Raw genomic sequence first — 24,750 nt, 5'->3', positions numbered from 1 at the left:
TAATTGGAAGAAAATTAACTCCATCCCAGCCAAAACCAGGACCACCATTTTTCCAAAGGGGTTTAGTCCCTGTGATCACATTTGGAGAAAAGAATCCTGATACGAACTTCATTTTCTACCTTCAGATTAAAGCTGAGAAATACATGACTCAAGAGGAGAAGGAACAAGCAGAATTGTTGGCTAGGCTTGAAATGGAAAGACGCCTTGCTGCTACGGTAATTAAAGATGTATCCCTTTTACAGGCCATTGTCTCTGTTTTGGCTTATTTAATTAATGCAGCACTGAAACATTCCAGTAATGTAGTATGGGAGAATAAATTTAAACTGGTAGGTAATGATGACATGTGTCTTTTCCTTCTTATTATTATTTACAATCAGAATTACATAGGTCAGCTGTAGGTAGAAAAGATAGAGTCTTAGACTCACAGTTTTTAAACACGTGCTTAGGGGCAATTTAAAATATCATATCAGGTGGCTGGGAACTAGATACATGTCCAATTTCATGCTACTCCTCAGTCAAGACCTTTGGGCTTGATTGGTTGCGTTTGTAGATTCAGCAGCCTCTGTTGTCCATTGTTCAGACTAGAAGACTGTAATGCTTTCCTCTGGCTTTAAAATGCATCTGTAAAAAAAAACTAAGATGGTTCTGGCCCCAAAATAGATGCATAATTACAGCTTCCATCATCATAGCTTGTCAGTTGGCCAGAAGTAACCTATGCCTGTGTTCTTTACAAAACTGCCAAAATGGCATATGAGTATCTATTTACCAGAAAAAACTGAAACCCTTGGGTTGTTTCAGACACATCCCCGAAATGCATCAACCTGCTAGTGACATGCTGAATAATCCAGAGGTGAACACTGTTACCATCCCCAAAACTTGCAATTGCTACACTTCCTTTTGTACCTTCAAGTATTTTTTGTGGTTCTTCCCAGGACGATGAAAGACTGCGTGCTCTTGATGACATGATGGGTGGAGTGCTGGAAATCAGGAGGGAAGACATTTTGAAAATGGTGAGATGTGTTTCTGCCATGTCCTTTAGGAAACCTGTGGGTCCTTCTGGCAATGTGAAATGCAACCAGCAAATATCTCCAATCTTAGTGACAGAAGAAGGCTGGAGAACTGTAGAATTGCATTATGACCAGATAGAGTCCACAAGAGAGCGTACACAAAAAAAGACCACAATATCCTTACTGCCTGTGTACAAACAGAAAATGTGGTGTATCTTGTACTGATAGTAGTATTTGAATATCAAATTCTAGTGAATTTCTGTAAGCTAGTGAGTCTAGCACAATATATATACACTAAAATTACTGATGCAAGTAACAGATCACAGCAATATATATATATCAGATCAGAATATATATGTTACTTTGATTTAAGGCTTGTACCTTACTAAGAAATACCTTTTGTTAAATTTAGTGCATGCTGTAGTTTGTTAGTGTGCTGATATAGACTTAATATTGCTTTTTAAACATATTTTTTTTTCAATACTTCCAGGATATTCCTCCACCTTCTTTTATATCCAGACCTGAGGATCTTTGGACTGAAGAAGAAAATAAAATATTTGAAGAATATGAGAAAAATGTCAAGAAACTGAATGAAGAAAAAGAAGACTATAGAGAGGTAAATTAAAATGAGGAAAAGATGGCTTTGTTCACAGTGCTCATAACCAAAGCTTCCAGTCTTTCTCAGAAGCAACTTCTAAAAATGAATACTAATAAATAGGATAAAATAAGAATAAATTATCATCAAAGATCATGTGGCATATTAAATAAATACTATCTTAGACAGAATTAGGCAATCTTCTCTCATAATAATTACTATGGGGAAAAACTATTAAAAGCTGTGATATCCTAAGTACATAACTTTCCTTCACAAATATACCAGTATTTCTAAAATGTGTTTTTCAGATTCATTCTCAGAGTTGCTGATGCCATACACAAATAATACAATTATATTTATTCTTCAAAGTGGTATTGGAACAACATACATTTGTAGACTGGCAGAACTCTCTTTCCAAACAAGTAATTTCTGTGGCCTTTTGGCTGAATTATACAGTTCCATATTGTGCATTCTCCACCATCTCATATGTATGGATATATATCTATATATTGAGAGAGACATCAGAAATTATTTGTTCTTCCAGATGTAATATTGCTGCTCTTGTCCTTCCCTTCCCCAGTTTCTGAGAAATGAATGGAACAAACTTGAAGCTTCCATCAAGGAAACAACACAAAATTTTGATGAGATTGTCCGCAAACTCTTTGAAAAGAAAGTGAAATCAGAGATGGTCGTCTACCAGGTATTGCAAAAAGCATTAATTTTTCATCTCTGCCTCGGTGCAGAAGAAATATTAACTTTTTTTTAATTACAATCATTTCACAGGAAGAACTCAAGATAGCCAATCTCATTTACACTTTACTGTTGGATGAAGAGTTGGACACCAGAGAAGCTGGACTTCATAAATTCCTTACGAAAAAGAAGAAAGAAAAAGTAGGTTATCATTTGGAAAGCTGTTGTTAGGAGTAATGCAATGTTTACAGTACAGTTTCATGTGAAGTTTGCTCTTTCCAAACCAAAATCTTGCTGTAAAGGACTTTCTGACAATTTACAGGGTCATTGTTTTTTTTTTGTACAGGTGACAAACATTACAAATACCTCTGTTTATCTTAATAGGTACTCAGCTAAGTTCACCTGGAGTTCTTTGGTAAAACTTCATCCGTTCAGAAGGACATGCTGCTATTTTGTTTGCTACATATAATATTCTTTAGTACCTGGTATCAAGCTGAAAGTACAGTAGTAGGTTTAGGTTTTAATGCAAGTCTCTTACTGTGGTAGTCTGCAGGTTGGTTCTGGCTTTTGGGACAATATTATCCCATTTGGCTACTTTTTCTTCATGGAGCTGTTCATGACTCCACAGATAATGTACTGCTGCCTCCACATGTCAGATCTCCTCCTCAGCCTGTGCAGAGCACTGTGTGCTGGGAGCTGCAGGGAGGGATTCCAATCAGGCATCTAACCCCCACCACTGAATTGGCTGGACTATTTTTAAAGCCATCTGAGGCCAAGTGTATACCAGCGTACAATTTTCAATTTATTTTTTTTTCTTCATTTTCTAAATGATCCCATTGGGACAACTTTTGGTCCCTGGAAACCATCAAATACAACAAAACTCTCTCCCCAGCAGAGTATTAACATTTAACAGCCTCTATAAAACATGATTTTAGTATCCTGACACATAGCAGAACTCTGCCATGACAATGGGGAAATGGTATTCTAAAGTTAAGAACTCTCCACTGAACAACATTTGAGATTTTTTGTCTGGTCTTACTTGACATGACATGAAAGTAAAAAGAAATCTCTGTAGAAAAAAGGTATCAACATGTGTGGTTACATTCAATGTTTCAAAAGGCTTGTAAGCATTTCTTCCACAAATCTGTTACATTCTTAAGCAGAGGGTTAGTTTAACTTCACAGCTCTTCATCTTCTAGTACCTACAAGTGACCCCTGAAGAAGGCATAATAGGGTTACTTAAAATAGATCACAAGGTTGTCTCTAGAAATAAGGTGTCAGGTTCATCACGGTATGTGAATAAACATTCTCTGCTCCTGCTGGCTGTTTCATTCCCAAAATCTTTTGGTTTTACTATAGGTCAAGGGTGCAAGGAAAGTCCTGACTACAAAATATGGTGTTGAGGCTTGCAAAGGGCCCTATAAAGACGCATTACATGAAGAGAAGGTGAGACTCTGGGAAACACAAGGAGTTTCAGAAGTTAAAAGTTAATGTCGTACCTTCATAATGAGAAGAATGTACTTCTCTGTAAGCAAGAGTTCTGGCCAACTCACTGATCAATGAAATGAGGCACTAAAGGACAGTGTGTGCATAGAAGAGCCAATGAAACAGCGCAGATTCCTGTGATGTTTGGGAGCACTTGGAAAAGCACTGTGTCCTATATTTCTAAGATATGGACAGGTTGATGCTTTTTTTTAAAAGCAATATTGTAACAAGAAGGCTTTCTTCCCCAACCCCAGATACTGGAACATGGTTTTATGAAGCAGTTTCCTGATGTTCCTTCCAATCTCCTTGAGGAACTTTTTCAACTTTACGAACATCGACCAGAGTAAGATCCCCTCCAATTCCAGTGTTTAAATACTAATATTTCTTGTGAGTCAAGAATGAGAATACTATTTATTGTTATAGTCTAAATTATATTGCCTGCTTTTTATTGGATAGTTAACAATAGCTAATTTCCCATCACACAAACAATTCCTATTTCGAATATACATTTCCTTATTCACAAAATCTATTTTAAATGCAATCTAAACAATCATCAGGTTCCAAGACAATATTCTTATTTTGTATAGTCTTATCCATTCACTTTTTGCAAGAGATTGAGAGTATGAAACATTCTTAGGTTTTTGTGACCTTCTTCTATGCAAAAGAAAATACCAAGTACATCCTGTCTGTGCTGTTTGTGTGCACTAGGACCCCAAGGAGAGAAGATCTCCTTAACACCGCTAACCCCTATGTGACAGGATCACCTGAGGATTACCAAGGTGCACTTTCCCTTTTAATGAAAGCCATGGATGAACTGGATAGTCCTGAGCACAGGCCTAGTGGCTTAGACCAGTCTGTGTGGGAACGTTTTTGTCTAGCTAGACGAAATAAAAGGAAGAGTGAAGAGCTGGTATGTAAAATTCTTTATTTTGCCCATATATTTCTTGATATTTTTGAGTCTTAAACTTTAGTGAAGTTGTCACGTAGGGTCAAGCTAGTGGTGAAATAACAATGCAGGAAACATAAACTCTATTGGTTTTTGAAAGTTTGTTCTGGCTACATTCAATTCAGAATGTCAGGGAAACCTGTTCTCTAGTTCTAGCTGTAGTTCTTCAGAGGAAAACTTAGCATATTAATATGGATGGGTTTGATCAGAATGATTGTGGCCTTGATATGGTTTAATTAAAAAGAAAGGAATATAATTTTCCTTTTCTCTATCCATATGAAAAAAACCTATAAGGTATTTGATTCCCATTATCTGTTGAAGTCATCCTCTCCCATAAGCATTCTACACTTGCACCAATGCATTCCAGCGTTTTTCTAGAATATAAAGAGCAATTCTTAACAAAAGGTGTTTCTGGAGATGTATTTGTTAATTATAAAAGCATGAATTAATAAATCTGAATTATCCAGAGACAGATGTAGATGAAATTTGACCAAAAGAGAAGCATATATGATTTCCCTTCACATGAATAAACTATGCATATATGAACAAATAATATCCTGAGAAGAGTATAAGGATTGTAACTTTTATGTCTCATAAGCTGTACTGAGATTCTCAAAATACTGGGCTGCATATTTATATAGACAGATATCTTCTTAAGAACTTGTCTTCTCTGTCCTGGAGAGGCTTGCCCTGACATACTGACAAAGTTGAAGAAGCTGGGAATGTCACAGTGTTGTTTGCCTAGGTGAAATGGAAGTCCCTAGCACTGTCAGAAATGCAGGCCTGTCTCCAGAGAAGAGTGGATGAAAATGAGAAGATGAAGTCAGAATTAGAGAACACTTTCCAAGAGCTCACTTGGTAATTTTGTGTGTTTTCCTATGTTCAGCTGACCTTTAAGACTCCACCAACACAGAACCAAAAGTTACAAACAAAATTATACACCTCTGTTCTCCAGCACTCTTATATCTAGATTTCATTGCTGCTTGGACCTGCAATATTTCATTTTTTTCATCTACATAATTTTCACATTCATTATCATTCAAGAATAAATTCCAAAGTAAAATATACAGGAAAATGGGCCCTGGCTGGAAGTCTCATCTGTCTTCTTTTCAATTGATATTGAGATTTCTTTTCAGTAATAATATTTTCCCTCAGAACATCTGCTAGAGTATGTTAAACTGAATCCAGTGCTTGAAAACTTTATGTATGCATGTACCATAAGTTTCAGATTTTGTAGTCACTTTAGCAGCAAACAGAAGACAGAGTCAGTCAAAGAGTAAGCCCTACACAAACACACCACCTACCAGTAATAAATATAAACACTGAGAATCACGGGAGAATTTATATAATCCTGTTAAAATCATTAAATGCTGTTTTTGTTTTCTGCCATCTTAGGCTGAAGGAGGAGAAGATGAAGCTTCAGCAGAATTTGACTGTCCAGTTTTTGCTAAAACAAGGACAGGTGGAATTGGAAAGTACTCGGATTCCAGATTACAGTGATGCTGTTCTCATTGATAGGAGTGTTGTTGAAGAACTGAATTGCTCTATTGCGGTAATTTACATTATCTGGAAGAAATTTAAGCTTTCTAAACAAATGTATTGTTCTTCAGGGGCTCAGCTTTTTTCTCCAGTTTGACATCTAGTTTCAGTTCATTACAACACACCAGCAGGCTCAGTTGTAATCTAGAAGCTATTAAGAATTCTCTGATGTCTCTTCTCATGATGTAAAGATTGCAGTGCAAACTGTTTTCTTGATGTTCAATCAATACAATTCAGATCAATGAAATGGTGACAGTCTTTAAACACACCATCACTTACACATACATTGTAACTAGAAAATGCTAATATCATGGGCACCAGTCCAAAAATTCCCTCGAGGCAAATTTACAGTCATGTTAAGAAGCATTTGAATAGTGGCTCCCATTAAATGTGAAAATTAATACAGTTTTTTATGTAAGGTGAAATTGGTGATGATACTTAAAACAGTTTTTCATAGCCTCATGAAATGTTCTTTTTTAGGCATTCTAGCTGTACAAAAAATTATCTTTTACTGCTACTGCACAAAGCCTTCAGTAACATCTGCAAAATACCTTAAACAGAGCAAGCTTTATCTTGTAGACCTAAAATGCCATTCCATTCTTATATAAGATGGAGGGAGAGGTTGGTTGTCACTTTCTTCATCTATTTCTATGATCTAAGGCTGTGACAAAGAGCATGAAAGAGAATGAACTTCCTTAAAAGATAACCATCTGGAGCAAAGTCTGGAACAAGACTGCAGTATAGCATGTGTAATTGACTAAAATTATGAGTTTGGAAACTTGCCCATCTTGTTGCAAACAATTATTCCATAATCTGTAAAGTGTGTTAATTAAGATTGATCTATTTTTTTTAGGCTCAAGGAGAAAAAAAAATTACTGCCATGGTAGAATTTAAAGACTTCTCTAAAGGGATAATACAGCTTGAATGGGAACACAAGAAAATGAAAATGCAGATACAAGATCTGAAAGAGAAGGCTCGGGATATTGTAATACTACCTATTTCAAAAGATTGCCAGCTAGTGAGTTGCATTTTCTGATTTATATTTTAACTACAGAAAGTTATGCTGCCTATACCTGTAAGAAAGATTGTTTATATTTATACCTCATAAATCTCTTATTACCAGAGAAAAGTGATTCCTAATAGGTCAACAATTCAGCTTTCAAAGGGAAGTCTTACTCATGAGATTGAGCAGTGATGAAATTCTTTGGGATGTTACAGTCTAAATTAAGGCAAAATTAGCCGTAACTCTTAGTGTTTCAAAATTTGCGTTGAATAAGGAATCAGGATTTTGCAGCCACAAGAAACAGATCTCTTAACTCGAGCAGAGTCCTTTTTAAGTGGAAGGTCTGAGGTGCCCCCATCTGGTATTGCACAGAAATACTGTAACTTTGCTCTCTACAGGGAGACTGAGCGTTCCTACGGGAGCCTCAGCGAGTCCCACCCTCTCACTGCCATTTGCTGGCCCAGCAGTAGAACAGGGAATTGTTTGCCATGCCCGACAGGCAGGAGGGGGCAGCCGGCCAGGAAAAAGGGGTAATGGTTGTGGGACACAGCCAAGGATACCAATGGAAGAAGAAAGGAGGAAAAGGAAAGGTTGTAGGGAAAGCCTGAGGGTATTGCAGTATGGGATGTTGAAGACTGTCGGGAAATCTTGTAGTCTTATGGTGATGATGTAGGTGGCATAAAGGTTTGGAGTAAGGGATGTTGAAGGATGAGTAAGTTGGAGATACAGCAGTGGGGACAGCTATAAAGCACAGAGAAAAGGGAAAGTTTTGGACAGCAGGTAAGGATATTGCAATTCAATCAAAATATTAGAAGAAAATTCATAACATATGTTTTACTTAGTCTTCATTTGTATTGCTGCTCCACAAAATGCTTATTCTGAATCAGAGCCACAGGACTTTGATAACTAACACCGATCACCAGAACAGCTTTCCAAAGAGGAGATGTGACAACACACTGAAAAATTACTGTGGCAAATTTATCACCAGTGTTGCCATTAGCTCAGTTCATTAAACTGATGAGCAGAATTCTCGCCCTTCAGAGAGAGTTAAACTGCACATAGTAAAGGCATTTACCAGTTTAATCAGAATTTGAATGCCCTGAGGGAATTGACTTATGTCACTTTTTGATTAGAAATATGGGGTTAGGGGCAAAGACAAGGTAACAAATACCCCAACAACAGGAATGGAAAGAAAGATGGCTTAGATAAATGTGTGTGGGCAAGGACAGAGACCATTTCTAATAAGGGCTGTTAATGAAGCAGTGAGTGAATGAAAGAAGTTTAATCCTGTAGGCAAGGAACCCCTTCTGGGTCTTTCCTGTTTCTCCTCCTCTAACTAGAACAGTCCACAGAATTCTGCCTGTCACTTTGGTGGATTAGAACTCTGGAAGGATGAATCTACATCTACAGAAACCTGCCTACTGCCTGTTACTGTTCCATAAAACATTGTGGAGTTTACCATTTGTCATTTGATAAAGAGGTATTTTAGTAGCAGTGTCAGTAGCTCAAGGAAAAAAAAATAATAAATTCTCTGATATGTCAATTACTATGCAGACAGAACAATAAAAGAAGTAAGAATGATTCAGAAGCTACTAGACTGAAAATAATAATTTTCCTCTCTAGCCTAAAGACAGAATGTCTTAGGCGTCCAACTATGTTAGCTTAGATTATGTTATAAGCAAAAGCTTAGCTTGGGTTTTTTGACAGCTTCAGCATACTTGTTTGGCCCTTGTTTCCATTATAAATATATAATAGATAACATCCTTTTTAACAGCTGCAGTCTAGTACTCACACAGCATCCAAGCATATCCTTACAAGGTCTATTTATGATTACTAGTAAGCTTTACCACTGCAGAATTCTATGTCTTTGAGTTTCACATAGTATGATTTTCTTTATAGAAGGGTGGAATTGTTGAGAATGAACAGGCCTAAGATAATTTCCTTTTATTTCAGTTCTTAACGGCGCATAACTACGACACCCACATCACTCAGCACTTAGCAGGGATGGAGGAGAGCCTTGATGTCATGGATAAGGTAAATCCAAGGGAACCACCATATCTGAGAGACACATCCTTAGTTTAAATGCAGCTCCTTGCCTTCATTAGCAAGAGGTGTTTGAAAGAATAAGTGCAATTGATATAGGCATGCTAACTCAAGGACTGTTGGAGTACACCCATAATAGCACACACAGATAGATACAGATATAGATGTAGATATAGATATATCATGTATCTGACCATCTGGCTTTCAATAATTCCCTCAACTTGAGCTGTGCTGTCTACAGCAGCAGTTCTCTAGTGCTTGGAAGCAGTCATCACACATGGTTTGCTGCAGAGATGAAGCCTATCCACTTGCTCTGTTACTGTAATTAAATACTTTCCTATCCTGAACATCTGAATGCAAATCTGCTAATCATTTCTTACACAACACTGCCTATGAAAGTCACTCTTCCATTTCTAATGAAGTATTCTTTCAGTCTTCACTGTTTAATGTTTCTCTCCAAGAGCACCAGCCTGTTCAAAGTATCCTTGTCCTCGTTATTCAAAATAAGAGACACAACAATCTAGTTTGCTGGCTACCTCGTTCAAATTATGACTGTCCTTGTTTTTAAGTGATTTCACTGGATTTTCTCCAAGTTGTGCTAGTTGGCATCAGCCTTCTCTTCCTCTTCAAGCTTTAGTATTTATCTTGTCCCTTTACAGCCCATCCATCAGCTTCAGCAGCTCCCAGCAGCCAAGAGCATGTCCTTAACTCAGTGATTTCCATTGACTTCCTTTTCTCCCTTTGCCTTTCATGTTTTATCTTTACTATATCTCTCTTCCTGACCTAAACCTCTTTATTCCTTGACTGCTCCTTAAATTAGAGCTCCATAAACTGAGATACCCTGTGTGAAAGACACTTTACAAAGTAAAGCTTCCAATGTGCTACAAAGTAAAGCTTACAAGGTGCTACGAGTCAAATCAACATACATGAAAGTTTATCAAGCTACAGCACAGTGCTTAAAATTATAGCTTTTTGTCATTAGTTTGTCTGTACAGTTTTTGTATGACCCCATATATTTGCTTTAATCATCTCAAAATGGACAGTTGCACAAGAAGAATGTGAAAAGCCATCAGAAAAAAGTCAGAGAGCTGAAGAAGTACATCCGTCTAAAAGAGCAAGCCAACTACGAGCTCAGCCTGCAGCTGAAGGAAATGCTTGTCTCTGTGTCAGAAAGGATGCACATCTTCAAGGCAGCTGGTGAGTCCAGTGATGCACTTTAAGGCACAATCAAAGAATGTTCAGAAAATTCTTCTGATTTTGATACTGAATGTTCAGAAAATTCCCTTTCCAAGGCTGGACAATGCTGTTCCCCACTATCAGCCAAGGGACAAGGAATGCCTGTTACAGTATGTGCACAGTGAGCAGAGTCCTTCCTGCCAAAACTTAACATGGTCACTGAAGAGTTACCTGGAGACTCTTGTGGTTCTTAACCAGAGTTAATTGACCGAATTCCTGAAGCTCTTCAAGTCAAAATATCACAGTCATTAATAACTTCATTAGGCAACATGCTTTCATTTTTTCTGAGAGCTGTTCAGTGGGCTTCTTTCCACCCTTCCAAGAGAACAAAGGAAGTAATGTGGAGCTAAGAATAGTATTCACTTGTTGGAAAACTTATAGAGATATTTCCACTAGTGGAAAACAGTTACAGATTTTCAAAACAGTGGGTACTTGCTAGAAGCTAAAGAAAGCATGCCCAGTGCCTTTTTGAAATAGTTTGCTTTATTCAGTACTATAAAGGCTCTGAAGCCCAACTGTGAGTAATTTTTAAAATGCTTGCCTATTTTATACAGGAGTTGGAATAACCCCAGGACAGGTCCTATATAAATAAAGGCTATGCATCCCCTATGAGCACAGGCTAACACTAATACTTTGTTTTCTGCAGACACACGCGATATTTCTGAAAAGAAGACAAGGCAGCGTTACCAAGAGATTTTGAAGCAGAAATATCTACGGAACCTTATAAAGGAACAGGAAAAACAGCTTGAAATTCTTCAGTCAGAAGTTGAAAGCTGGGAACCAATAACACCCCATATTACTTACAAATCAGAGTCTAGGTAGATGAATACCACGGTCTTATCTAAGGAAAAAAGCTTTAACAGCTGATTCTTCTCCCTGAACTTTTCTTTCCACAAATTGTTTCTTCTGTGATTCATTTAAAAAAACTTTCATTTGAAAGATGCATGGTTGTCTAGTTTGTATTTTTTACACCTGGTCTTAATCCCATTATATTTCAGTCCATGAGATCTATTTTTACTTGTTTTATTATATAAACAATATAGCTCATTACAGAAAACAAAGGATACAATTTCTTGTAGACTGATAGAAGAACAGGTATATTTGTATGTCCATTGTTTGCAATATGCAATTGTAGAACCTTTTAAAGGTAAAGAAATCTATGGATGGGCACCTGCTACAATTCACGTCTGTGGATTTGACATCATAATTTGTCCTTGTGGTGGCACAGGTGTAGGTTTAGGAGCAGGTGTAAGGACACTTTGTCTTGACATGGGACCTGACCCTTTCCCAAAGGCTGCTGTGCCTTTTCATGGTATAATCACCCACAGCCAGCAGGAGCTGTGGCAGCTGCCACAGGCAGAATCACAGGAAAACCAGGCTTGGAAACATCTGGCCTCCTGAAATAGTTGGTGGCATCTCTCACCCCTTTACACTGAGATGCAGTGTATTCTCCTACTAGCTCCCTCCACAGCTAAGAAAAAGAAAGAACCTGTGATAAAGTTAACTACTGCTAGAGCCCGATCTACCTACTCAGGCATTCTCCCTGCTTTTTATTTCCCTGCTCCATGGTGTGTGTCAATTCTTCCTTCATAAATTCACATGGCATCTAAACATATTTCATTGTGAGAGCAACAATAGCTTTAATAGCTTAAAACTCTACCTTTGTAAGAAAAAACTATTTCAGTTGTGATCCTGTAGGTATCTTTTTTTGCTTTGCCATCTGTAACTGGGATTTGTAAGGATTCTAATTACATCTCACTTATTACAAGACTTTTTGCCTTTCTGCTGAAACTACCCTAGAAGCAGCACTGTTCCAAATGTGCCAAGGACCTCAGGGAAGATAACTGGTCCCTTCAACAGGCACCATCATCTTTGTGCACAAGCCTAAAAGGGCAAACAAATGGTGCTTTAATATTCAAAATGTGATTTGCAATAAAGGTTGTTCTGCATTAATTCTCCCTGGACAGCAAGTCAGTATTCTTAAGAACAAGTTATAGGTACAGGCTGAAGCCTAATGTGCCTTACCAATGGTTAAAAGATTCTGTATAATCTTTGATTTTCTTTCTCTTGAGCTATCTAAGAAATTACCCCCTTATTATGGAAACAGGATAGAGCAGCTGGACACAAAAGAGGTAGGGTATAACCAGTAAGAAAACAAGATTCCTAGCAGGGTGAATTGTAGTCAAATTTATGTATTGTTACACTTGAGCAGCAGTGATTGTAGGGAAAAGAAAAAACAGAAGTCACCATGATGAGAAAAGAAGCTATTTCAAGGTAAGTAATTTTTTTTAAAAAACGACATTTGAGAATAAAGGCATTGGAGAATAAATGAAATGGTAAAGATTTATTCAGCTTTATGATGCTGTGTTTGAAGCAATTCCATTAAACAAGGCCTTGTGTTTCTTATTTATTTGAAGAGAGAAAACACCTTGGCTCTCAGATGCAGTAGAAGAGTAGAAAGTTGGTTTCGATGTTCTTGCCTTCCTTTCTATTACCTCAGGATGTGGCAGAAAGCTTGTGAGATAGCAGCCCTGAAGACATTGTCTGGACCAGCATCTGAAAGCACTGCATTATGGCACATTTCCCTCAGTAGGAGTTAAAGCCAGTGAGAACATCTTATCTCAGCTCTGGAATATTAACATCATGAGAATTAGCTATCTTCACTTAACTCACAAAATGCTGTCATTAGCCTTCATTGGCTGACTGGCACCAGGAAGAGGTTTGTAAAATGGGTGTATCTACAAACAAACTGAACTCTTCCCCATCTGACCATGCAAAAACAAATCAAAAATGAACTGCGTTCTACCTGTTAAACTATGACTTAATTTTGTTTTTATTAAATAAAAAATCACTGACCAAGTCATTAAGCCAGATTCTCCAAAATATCACCAAGTTTGATTTCTTTTCCATAAGTAATTTCTTTTACAGTGCCTACTGTATGTATGTTCACAGCTTTACAAGCATCTCTGGAGAAAGCCTCCTAACCCCAAAACATGAAGTCCATTGTCTGACCAACACTTCTGACACAATCAGAATTTATTCAGTCTTTTCTGCTTTTGTGTCTGTGCAAAGGAAGCTCTACAGCTGTAGATTACACATCTACAAAATCTTCTTCTGTTCTGCTGTAGTGCAGTAATTGGTCTTCTAGCCCAAAAGTATCGATGAGCTCAGTGAGACTCACTTTCTTGCCATCTGCAGAAAAGGCTGACTGCAGCTCATACAGCATCAGCTGGGTGCTACTTCTCCACTTCACTATCAAAGCCTGCAGCTCAGACAGGTTGTTCTGAAATTGGAACAAATAAAGAGTGATCAAAGAAAGAGTCTGCTGACATAACTTACATTGAATAAGTACTTACAGTAAGTATTGCCTCACCTTGGACCAATACATCTTCACCAGTTTGAGCCTACGCAGTAGCTCTTCCTTCTCTTGCACTTGTTTCACCAGCTTTACTTTTTCTTCCAGGGACTGCTGCTGACCAAGATCAACCTGTGGCACATCTGAATTCTCTGCTGACCCACAGGGATCACTCTCCTGTGAGGAACTTTTGAAACATGTGTGTCCAGTGCCATTTCCTTCCAGGTTTTCAGAACCATCTTGTAATCTGGAACAGTCTGTACTTGTCTCTGGCAAGCACCCTGTGTCAGCACCAGCAGAATCTTTTTCTTCTGTGTCTATTTTGAGGCGCTTTGCCACTGTAAAACTGGCATTAAATGAACGTCTTGTTTTCCGTAATCGTTCCCTCAGAGCTGCACTCATTTGCTAAAAAATAAAATAAATAAACCCAAAAATCCCAGGTGGCTCAGAATAATCTTAAATTTTTATCAGATCTCAAACAACTGTTTAGCCATTGTTATTATTTATATAGAATATGTAATATATTTAACTATCATTCTAAAGCCAGACTTCCTAATTCTCTGTATAGCCTTCAAAAACTTGAACAAAGTTAACATCTTCCTTTCACATGTATTTGCACACACAGCTGTAAGACATGGAAAAATGTAGCTCCACATTTTCTTGGACAAAATCCTGTATTCTATTGAGGTAAGCTTATTCATCTAGTCTTTGTGTAAAAGAAATATAGCATATTTCAACTTGGCTAATTTTATTTTATCAATTTCCTCTCTAGCTGAATGAAGGTAAGAGTTATTTTTCCTGCTGTGCCATCCTATACATCTGTTTTAGAAAAGAAAACATCTGTGTTTTAGAGCATATTAGAAATACCTGTATAATGTTGACATGTTCATGCTTCAAGATACTTCACAAGCATCTAAAAGGATTTTTTCATCAAAATAACTATATTTTATTATCTGTGTCTAACATTTTTATTTCTAGAAATGCACTAAAATATGAGTGATGAGTTACAGAATACTTTCAAACCAGGCCTGCCCTGCATAGATCTGGATGCTGAGTGACAGTATCACCATTTCACATGCTGGGATAAGACCAAAGCAGAGCTCAGCACTATGGAGAATTTAGAAACTGAAAGCATTGTACTTTGTTCCACTGGAGGCAGAAATCACAGAAAGTCATCCTGCATGCACAGCAACCCAGAAAACCAGGATTTGAGAAAACTGAAGGTGACAGGTTAAAACAAACAAGCAAAAAATCCACCACACACCCTATTTAATATTTAAATTTATTAATATAGCATTTGGATTATGTTGCTCCATCACCTTTTATTCACAGCAAACATCTGCATCTTCAGAGCAAAGTATACCAGGCATGTTCCTTACCTGCACAGCTTCATAGCTAGAGCCAAGGACCTGTCTCTAGCCTTCCATCTGGCAGTATCTCAGTGGCTTCTGACTCCTTGATGATTTCACAAGCATTTTTGTTACTATGAAAAATCACATTATCGGAAAAGTAGTAAGTTTTCATACCTGCTTTGCTGAACTAGTCCCCTGTGCAGGTGCTGTTCCAGAATCCTTTGGAGTATTGCACAAAGATGGCAATTTATCCAGCACTGACTCTTCCATCTTGAGATGAATAGCAGTCTCTGTTAAATGACAGAATGAATTATGGTGCCATTGTCACCTGATTAGAATGAGCCATGTGGCTGCAGAAATTAGTAAAATGCTCTAATATGAAATTCTAAAGCTTATTTTCTAATTGGCATGTTCAAAAACAACAACTGCATAAGTTACACAACTGTTTTATGTGCTATGTAGCATCTTGCTTTGTGAACAGCTTTTCTTTAAGAGGATGCATGACATTACTAACTGCCATAAAGTCTTTTACTACCCATTTTATATATTATTTTTCCCTCTCTCCAAAAGCTCTGTGGAGCCAGGAAGACTTTTGTTGTCCACAAGTATAAAAAAGTTTATATTTTCTGTAGAACAATATAATTGGGTATCCAGGTCTCTGAAGATTATCCAGTCTCATTTGATCCTTCTGGGGATGCCGCTTAAAAAAGTAATTACTCACACAGGTGGAAGTTTTGATTAACAGGAAGCGTCCCAAGCTCACTCAGGCACCTTAATTAAAATGGTTAAGTCACACCTCCCAGCACGAACCAACTTCAAATCGATTTGGCAATGTTTAACTTCATTTAGCGATTGTGAACCATCTACTAATGACCAGAATGCAGCTGGAAAATCGACAGTTACACCTCCACTCACCTGCAAATTGCAATTTGGAGTTTTGAAACAGAAGCCTCTCAAGAATAAAATCCTGCAAACCAAAACTAGGCAACAGAGGGCTGGCACAAGGGGCTTCCTCTTCACAGATGAAAACTGTCAAAGCTTCAGTATGCCAAAGCCTCAACAGCCGAGCAACCCTGGTCTTCCTGGCTTGATACCAAAGGATGGAGGTCCTCATTTATCTTAGAAGTCAACATTCCCTCCCAGCTGTTCAAAACTGAACATACGGTACTCTATTAAAAAACCCCAAGCCTTAGTAGAGTCTAGTTAATCAGGAATTTTAGCAATCTATCAATTAAACTGGAAGCTCATAGCATCGATTAAGTATAATGGAAGCTTAATACTATTATTTCTTGTTGTAAGCAAGAGCCTAGAAAAAGCTACATCATTTTTATGTATACTCTATGTCACAAATATGCAGTAAGTCTTTCCAAGGAGCAAAATCATTTCAAGTCTAAGATACCTTGAAAAAAACCAATCCTAGAATTCTCTGCCTTTACTTTCTAATGCAAATTCGTTTTCAAATGACCACAGCAAATACTTTTTTCACTGGTTTGCTAATGTTGTAACTTGGCAGCACATTCACACAGATCTACACTTTTGAAATCCTTTTCCTGTATCTTAGGCTAAGAATCCTTGGCATTCTCAAGCAGAACTGTTCACCACAAAAAAAAAATTCTGTCCAGCAAGTAAAGAAAATTTGAGTTAGAAGGGGAAAAGACAGTTTTGCCTTTCAGTACTTACTTGACTTTTGCACTCTGGGTACGTCTGTTAACTACGTCCTCAGTTTTCCTGCTAATAGCTACGTTATATAATGGTACGCACTCCTTTTACTGTCTCAACAACAAAAGGCTCTATTAACGCTCAATACAGCTTTTGCCTTGCTAGTTTTCCACCCGCAGACAAGGAGGACGAAGCCTGGGCAGCCCATAAGCAAGGCCACAACCCCGTGGAGCTCTTTCTGAGGTGCTGCACCCCAAAACCGCAGCAACAGCACCAACCCGCAGGACTGAGGGGCGAAGGAAGGCCCCTCGGGGAGCACAAACCCCCCAGGCCAGGGTGAACGAGGAAAGAACCCTGCAAAACCCCCTTCCCTGCCTCGCTCTCCTCAGGCGCTTCAAGCTCCCGCTGCCGGGGCAGGGGCGGGTCGGGCGGCCCCGCGCCTGCGCGCCGCTCCAGTCCGGGCGGTGCGAGCTGTTCGCGCCTGCGCGCTCTGGGAAGCGCTGTCGGGCTGAGGGGCGGGCGCGGAGTCTGAGGGAGCTCCTGCTCCTCATTCCTGACCCCTATCCCGATCGTGCGAGCAGGAAATGCGGGGCATCCCCGGGGACCTCGTATACTTTCCTGTTGCGTCTGGCATGCCAAGCGGTGCTGTGTCCCTTAGGCAAGTTTGGGCCCCGCCACCCCGTGGCTGGGGTGTGGGCCACTCACAGAATCATAGAATCTGTGAAGCAGTTAGGCTGGAAAAGACCTAAAATCATCGAATTCAACCTATGACCAAGGCACCAAGTGCCATGTTCAGTCTTAAGTACTTCCAGGCCTGGTGGCTCCAGGACCTCCCTGGCCAGGCTGTTCCAATTCAAATCAGCATGAAGAATTTTTTCCTAGTGACCAGCCTAAACCTTCCCTGGCCTAGCTGAAGACCCTGAGACAGTGTCCCTGCAAGTGTCCCTGTGCCAGGGGAGAGGGCTCTGCTTCAGCATGGAGCGTTCCCCACCATGGGTAGTAAAGTAGGCCCTTTTGTCACAGCCAAGGGAACCCCAGCTCTCCACCTCAAGCTGCAAAAACTTATCTCAGGATCTGTCTTCTCACATGAGTGGAAAAAGTGTAACTAAGGGACGCAGTGGGAGATGTGTGACCCAAGCAGCACTGTCATGGTTGTGGGAAGGAAGAGAAAAATGAAGAAATTTGTGACTGACGAGGAGCAATCCCAGCTGTAGATGCACTGTGCAGTCCAGGATTAGAGAGTTCCCTGATGCTCAAAGGCGCTGCTGAATCAAGAGTGATCTTCTTGTCTCTATCAGCTGCACACCTGGCTTTCCCATGTGGATTTACTTTTCTCAAAACTGATTTGTACAAAATGTTTTTCAGGTATAACTGTCAGGACAAAATGAGCTGTGGAAGCCATAATGACAGCTCCCAGCCCTTAGGGATGATGTCCCAGTGGTTCCTCTGTCAGTCCCACAGCCGAATGGCCCTGAGCTGTGCATCGATGCCTCACGCAGCTGTGCTGAGAGCTGCACGTGGGGTACAGGCACCCACATGCTCTCGCTGGATCATGCCCTTAGCTCGTGTGTCAGAACTGCATTAATTTCCTGCTTGGTTCCTCCTCTCAGCTACAGATGAGGATGCTCTATTTTCTCTTCCCCTTCTGTAACTCCCATCTCTATTGAGACCAGAGACAGTCTTGAGCTGAGAGGTGAGTAAGGACTGAGTGTTGTAGGTGTGATAACATGTTAGCAGTTGCTGCCATTTTGACCATGAGTTTTCATAGAGTCACACACTTCAAAGGGAATTTGACAGGGATATTGCAACCTTTTACTCTCCAACAGTAATATGTACCAAAACATTCAAAGCCCATCTACAACAAGTTGTGTTGGGAAATTTGAAAACTTGGGGCCTTCAGGTTACACCTTGTATAAGATTTTATCTGTGGGTGAAATTTATTTAGAAATAATATTTTCATTAGCAAATGTGGGAATTTACATTATGTGGTGGTGTACTATCTTTTGTAACCATCTACCAAAAAACCCCCATTGAACGATATCCCACGTATTGAGGCAGTTTGAATGCATTTTTTAAATCTGCCCCTTTTTTGGGTTTTGAGTTTGTTTTTTTAAATCTTCAGGTAATTCAATATCACAAATATTTTAATTTTTAAATATGTTAAAAATGGTGCAACAGCAAAATTGCGAATAGAATTTCTGCTGCAAATTTATCTAGAGCATTGGATCTCACATACTCTGGAGCTTTGCTATGGCATGTCTCCAAGTTCACAGGGTATTTCCTTCAATCTCAGGGATGGTCCCTTCTTTAAATTACTCATGCTCTGTTGTACAGACATGTTAACAGATGAGTTGCACAAGAACAACAGAAAGTTTGAGATTTTAGATCATTTGCCAGGTGAGATTTCAGTAAGATTTAACAGGAACGAAACACATGAAAAAGTCATCCTGTGCATTATCATTGTGCTTAATTAGAGCAACGCCCATATGCCCCACCCAAATGAGATTACAGATTGTTTGGGATTGGGAATACAGAACAATGGTGCCACATGTTGGGTGCATGAGTTTAGTGTGCTACATCTAGAGTAGAGGAAATACTGTCATCAGTATTCACTAATGGGTAATGACTCTAGGAAAAGATTCCAGTTCAGGTTGGTATAAAGTGTTTAGTTGTGTTTCCTCCATTTACCTATGAATTTACCTGGTGTTTACACAGTACTGCAAAAACATGACCCACCCAACTCTCGGCTGGAAGCTCCTGACAGAGCTGGGAACTAGAGTTTCATCAGGTACTATCCAGTGACTATCCAGCATTTTTATTGCAGAAACACAATAGTGATGGATAGTATGTTATTTTCAGTTTAATGATGGCAAACCAGAATCAGACTGAAACCTTCCTCTCAAAAACCATACATCTGTTTCCCTTGAGGAAAACAGATTATCCATGTGTCATTGATGTTGGCATGTTTATGGCACACTGAAGAGTGTTTCTCATGCTGTTCAGTTAAGATCACCAGTATGTGCACACAGTAGCACATTCATTGCAATACAGTGTTTATTGAGCACTATAATGCTATATTGTTTGATTTCTTTGATTTCTCTTGTGTTCAGAATAGTTTGGGGTAAGCAAAATAAATGAAAAAAAGGTGTAGGAAATTGTGCACTGGGTAGTAAAATTATTGATCTCTGTTTGCTGAATATACCACTTCCCTTCAGAGAAATGAGATTCCCCCAGGAACCAAAAGGAAAATGTGCTCCTTGGTTTTATTTTCTTTGGTATTACTATGTAGACATTTTAGTGATTGGATTATTTTTTCTTCCAAGTGTACACCAGTTTGGTTGCACAGTTGAGAGCTATTATCCCCAAACTCTCTCAATAATCTTGTGGCACCAGAAGAACACTGGGGCTGACACATTAACATTCTCAGGACAAGGACATGTTTTCATTCCCCTGTGGGCATCATCAGTAGTAGCAAAACCAGAATGGAAAGTAACAGCAAAGGATACTGGCTTTGAGTTTATAAACTCCAGTTTGAGCTTTATGAGTTCTTCTCTTCCAGACTGTGAGGAGCATCACAGAACTTCTGTTTAACAGTTTGCTGGGCACAGCAACCAGGCCTTTTCCCCCTAAACATTGCCACTGAGTATCTGAGATATTAGTCAACATACTGTGCCTTAAGGCAAATATGTATTACCCCCTCATCTCGTTTTTCCTTGTTTAAAGCCAACTGATGTATCCTGATGCATGAAGTACACTCTGCACTGTCTGCGTATTCTCTCTTGCCTGGGGCAGGAGGGTGGGGTGCTTTTATGTGCCCAACCACTAACTGCTGCAGAAGGTTTTAAAATCCTACCCACTTGTGCATCAGCCTAGGGCTGTGTTTTTGCTGGCTGCAATTCACTTTTCTGAAAGACGTTCTGACTTGCTTATAGCCATGCAAATATACCAAGGGAAGGACTTTACAGACCAGATTCCTGGAGTAAAACCAGTTTACTACAACAAACCCTGTCCTTGGGAGATGGATTCTGCTTTCATAATGGTGCAAATGCCCAGTTACAAAAAGCTAAGTCTCTAAAATGACATCAGCTTAAGCTAAACCAAAAGTCATTTTTTTTATTTTTTTTTTCTTGTCTGCTTTACATCTGTGGCTTGCAATTTTCAAGGTACCTGTCTTGAAAAGAAAAACTGCTTGGATTTATTGTAGCTGAGAGGCACTGCAATTTGCCATTTCAAAAGATAATGTAAGAGCCAGGCAAGATGGGCAGCATAGTTGTCACTGCTGCCTGTGTGAATAACCAAGTGGGTGAGGCACAGTGCTAATAAAAGGGGTCAGGATACGATTGTCCCATATTTCTGTTCCCGTGGTATTTTCTCTGACATAACAAGTCAAAGATTACCATATGAAGTCTCTATGAGACTGTAGCAGACAAAGGAAACAATAAACAGACCTTCAGTGTTCTTGTCTTTGCTGTAGAACTGATTGATTATTATTTTAAGAAAATTCAAGCCTTTTAAATCTAAGCCCTTGCCCAAACTAGTCCCTGGTACAGCTTTTGCCATCTCTGATGGCCTGAGCATATTTTTGTGTTAAAAATATTTGAATTGTAGCAGAGCTTGAAGAGTCATTTCATTTTCTCACATACCTGATATGGGTTTGCTCTGTGCTGTGTGTACATAACTCTTGGGTTGCTTGCACTTATCTCTACTGCTGAAGTTGCTGAAGCTGAAAACGTGAACGTGGTTTATTTGCAAGTCCAGATGAGCTGTTTTGAGCAGTTACCTACAGTTTGGAGGCCTTAAAAGGACCCAGTGATTTAAACTGGTGTACCAAACAAGTCAATCAGTGATTATGTAGGCAGAGATGGAGACTTCTTCTTCCTAAACTTCTGGGGGTTTCCCTGTTTCTCTGATTGCAGACATGAGTGAGTAGTGTCCATCACCACCTCAGCAGCACCACTGGTCATTTTTTTGTTTTAGAACAAATAACCATTCTACTGAGCGCACCCTACCAAGTTGCAGCATCAGCAGACAAGGTTTAAAAATACACTTCCTCCCTGGAAATGAATTAGGTCGTTTACCTGAGGCTAGAGAAAGCCTTATAAAGTAAAATTTTCGAAGTCTTTTCCTAAGGATGAAATATTAGAGTGTTCATGGCAGTTTTCCATCACTTACACTGCTGAGAGTAAAGTCATATCTAGAGGGGTGAGATTTCAATGTGGCAGTGTTGTCAGGCACTACCACCACCTTATGTTGGAAATCAGGCTCACAAGTGAGTGAGAGCTGGCTTAAAGCTCTCTCCTGGTTTCCATACAGTTAATAACCAATGTAATGTTTCAAGTGTGTGTGGTTGTTGTGAGATGGAGGATATATCTGTGAAATATTTGTGCAAACCACATCACATGTCTAAGGACAGCTGCCTCAGAATTGTGAGGATGGCAATTTCCCAAAATTTGTGTACAGATATGAAACTGACACTTCTTAATGTAAAGAATCTTAAGATTCAAAAGATTTAAGATACCCAAAAACTGCGGGAACTCAATACTCTTTTATCACCCCTTCTCTCAAAGTACTCAACTAAAGGAAAGACAACAAAATTGTCATCAGTGCCATTTCCTTTAGCAAGTAAAATGGGCAGTTAAACTTCTTTGACTCTCCCTTTTTCTTCAGTGAAATATACTGTTTACACTAGTTATTGCTCATTAAAAAGTAAATTTTTTGGTGTTTAGGACCTGTATTGCATTTTTTCCAATTATTTGCAAAGCAAATTCAGTGCAAATTTTCTACTCATATTCCTATCTGAAGTAACTGCATTTTGAGTGTCTTTCTCTACACAGACATACAGAAAGCTTTACTGATGAGTATATAAAATTTTCTTACAATCTCTGTGGGTTCAAGTGATTACTGTTATATTATTTTTACTTGTGTTGTTTTCCTGCAGAAGGGCAGCTTAGCTCTTGTGACATTTGAAGTCATTGAGAAAGTTCCTGCTAAACTGAAAGGAAGCAGAACTCTGCTGTCCTGATGCAACTTCAGTGGAAGTGTGGCATATGGAGTCTGCTAATGGTATTATTCATGTGGTGCTGAGGATACTGGAATTGCAGCTGCCTGCATCAGTGTGTTTTGCACTGTGTGGGAAAGCCACCAGTCTCCCTCTTAACACATTAAGGCAACTGTATTTTGGGTGAAGAACACTTGTCTTAAGTGGAGTGCAGGAACACTGAACTGATGCTAAGTGAAACAAGATAGCGAATGTCACCTGCTTTAACTGATGGGACATTTTCCCTTCAGTAACCCAGGTAACTTCGAGTCTGTGTCCTGGCTGCTGTGGCCTCCACCAGACACTGAACAAGCTCTCTTTGCCATCAGCCTCTGATGACAGCCATGCCATACCATATTGCATGACACTCCTTAGAAGAGAAATCTTGCAGTTCGTTCACAGCTGAAGGAGTTATTCTGGTTTTGATGCTTTAAAGTTTAGTGCATTTTTAACTTGAGTTAATTACAAGCATTTCATGGGTAACATATGCCAAAATAAGCTATTTCATCAGTGTTAAATGCATGGTGATAACTCAACACATGGGTATGCACTGACAAGTTTTCTCTTGAAAGGCTCCTCAGATTTAGATCAGCAGATAGATCACTCTTAACTTTTACATGGTATATACCCTGCCTGTTCTTGAGACTATGAAACTGGCCATGGACAGTCTTAAAATTGTCCACATGATGTCTGGATAGGAAGTCTTATGTGGGATTCATTTTTCTAGGACCAACAGCCTGCAGACTACTAATCATGTATGACATGAGGGAGCAAAGATTAATCACGGATGTTGTCATCTACACCTTACAGTTTACTCTGTTTGGTGATATGTTTCTCTTCCATCTCTGAGGAATTCAGGGTCAGACAGTTTTTTCCTTAAAGCATGATTCTAACTGTAAAATGAAGCCTAGGAGCTGTGAAACTCTCTTTGGTTTAACACTTCCTAGTCCTAAGGTTTTCTCTAAAATGTAGAGATCTAGTCTCTATATATGTTGTGTTCACAAATACCACTATAATGCAAGAGCTATTTCCCCTTTGGCTTACCAGTTTATGTGCCTAGATGTAACTGCTGATTTCCAAGAGATCTGTTTAACAACACAATAGGAAAAACAAAGCAAAAACAAACAAACAAAGGGCAATAAGCAGAGGTGAGAAATGACAATGACAGGAGGATTTCTTCTCCAGAGAGAATGTTTGTGCCAGTATCTGTTGCTGAAAGGTCTTGGTGTTTTGCCTTCTCAAGGTGTTTCAGGTTCCATTAAATACAAATAAATAGCTCTCCTTACCTATCTCCAGCTTCTCAGGTAAACATGGGTACATCTTTCAGGCACGAAGTACAAATACATCCCAAAAGCCAACACTGAGAGAGATGCTGCAAGTTTATGCTGGCAGAGCCCCTGCATAGCACTGCCAGGAAAACTGTAAATGAAGAAATTACCCTTTCTAATCAGTGCTGCAGCCAGATCTTCATCACTTCTGCCAGTCTCATTATTTCAGATTTTTCACAGTCAAACCTGCTGTCTGATTTTGACACTAGACAGCCAACCTGAGTTTCAGTGCTCTGAAGAGTCCACCAGACAGTGGAAAACCTGAAGAAGCTAAATAATCAATAATTTTTCCTTTTGTTATAAATTCTGGTCAACCAAAGAATGATAGCCTTGCATATTCCCAAGCCTCAGGAGCAGGCCAGAGAGGTGAAGTCATTCCGTGATGCACTTTTAAGACTTGGGTGTGTTACCAGGAGCATTCCACTGAGGAGAAACAAAATAGGAAAGGTGTGGCTCATATATATATTCCTTACAA

General features: G+C 39.2%; 3 protein-coding genes across 9 annotated transcripts in view; 2 read left to right on the top strand and 1 right to left on the bottom strand.

Annotated features, from left to right (window-relative positions):
- CFAP43 (cilia and flagella associated protein 43) overlaps positions 1–11,487 on the top strand; it is a 42,281-nt gene extending 30,794 nt beyond the window's left edge. For 2 of the 3 annotated variants that reach the window (XM_033515504.1, XM_015632780.1), the window contains 14 exons: positions 126–215; positions 933–1,010; positions 1,498–1,623; positions 2,183–2,302; positions 2,386–2,493; positions 3,652–3,738; positions 4,032–4,120; positions 4,486–4,687; positions 5,469–5,581; positions 6,119–6,275; positions 7,116–7,280; positions 9,219–9,299; positions 10,352–10,505; positions 11,191–11,487. In XM_033515504.1, coding sequence (XP_033371395.1) covers positions 126–215; positions 933–1,010; positions 1,498–1,623; positions 2,183–2,302; positions 2,386–2,493; positions 3,652–3,738; positions 4,032–4,120; positions 4,486–4,687; positions 5,469–5,581; positions 6,119–6,275; positions 7,116–7,280; positions 9,219–9,299; positions 10,352–10,505; positions 11,191–11,366 — 1,746 coding nt within the window. In that variant the 3' untranslated portion in view covers positions 11,367–11,487. The remainder of the gene's footprint in view (positions 1–125; positions 216–932; positions 1,011–1,497; positions 1,624–2,182; positions 2,303–2,385; positions 2,494–3,651; positions 3,739–4,031; positions 4,121–4,485; positions 4,688–5,468; positions 5,582–6,118; positions 6,276–7,115; positions 7,281–9,218; positions 9,300–10,351; positions 10,506–11,190) is intronic. The other variant, XM_033515503.1, reaches the window with a different exon arrangement.
- A 1,374-nt stretch (positions 11,488–12,861) lies between these two features.
- Positions 12,862–17,336, bottom strand: SFR1 (SWI5 dependent homologous recombination repair protein 1). 5 transcript variants are annotated; one of them, XM_033515507.1, is made up of 5 exons: positions 16,167–17,336; positions 15,426–15,541; positions 13,918–14,304; positions 13,726–13,827; positions 12,862–13,171 (listed from the first exon to the last, which is right to left on the bottom strand). In XM_033515507.1, exons 1-5 carry the CDS (start codon positions 16,363–16,365, stop codon positions 13,166–13,168), a joined length of 810 nt encoding a protein of 269 aa, XP_033371398.1. In that variant the 5' UTR covers positions 16,366–17,336; the 3' UTR covers positions 12,862–13,165. The 5 variants fall into 5 exon arrangements, with proteins under 5 accessions (XP_033371398.1, XP_033371397.1, XP_015488273.1 ...); XM_033515506.1 differs by having other exon boundaries at positions 12,862–13,827; positions 16,167–16,420; positions 16,932–17,336; XM_015632787.2 differs by having other exon boundaries at positions 12,862–13,827; positions 16,167–16,404; positions 16,932–17,336.
- Positions 17,337–17,435: 99 nt separating this feature from the next.
- COL17A1 (collagen type XVII alpha 1 chain) overlaps positions 17,436–24,750 on the top strand; it is a 59,466-nt gene continuing 52,151 nt past the window's right edge. Inside the window, exon 1 of the mRNA XM_033515528.1 lies at positions 17,436–18,603. The gene's annotated coding sequence lies outside the window, so the exon portion shown is untranslated. The remainder of the gene's footprint in view (positions 18,604–24,750) is intronic.

This window comes from Parus major, chromosome 6, assembly GCF_001522545.3.
Source record: "Parus major isolate Abel chromosome 6, Parus_major1.1, whole genome shotgun sequence".
NCBI lineage: Eukaryota > Metazoa > Chordata > Aves > Passeriformes > Paridae > Parus > Parus major.
The sequence above is the reverse complement of the archived record's forward strand: the minus strand, read 5'-3'. Positions and strand labels throughout refer to the sequence as shown.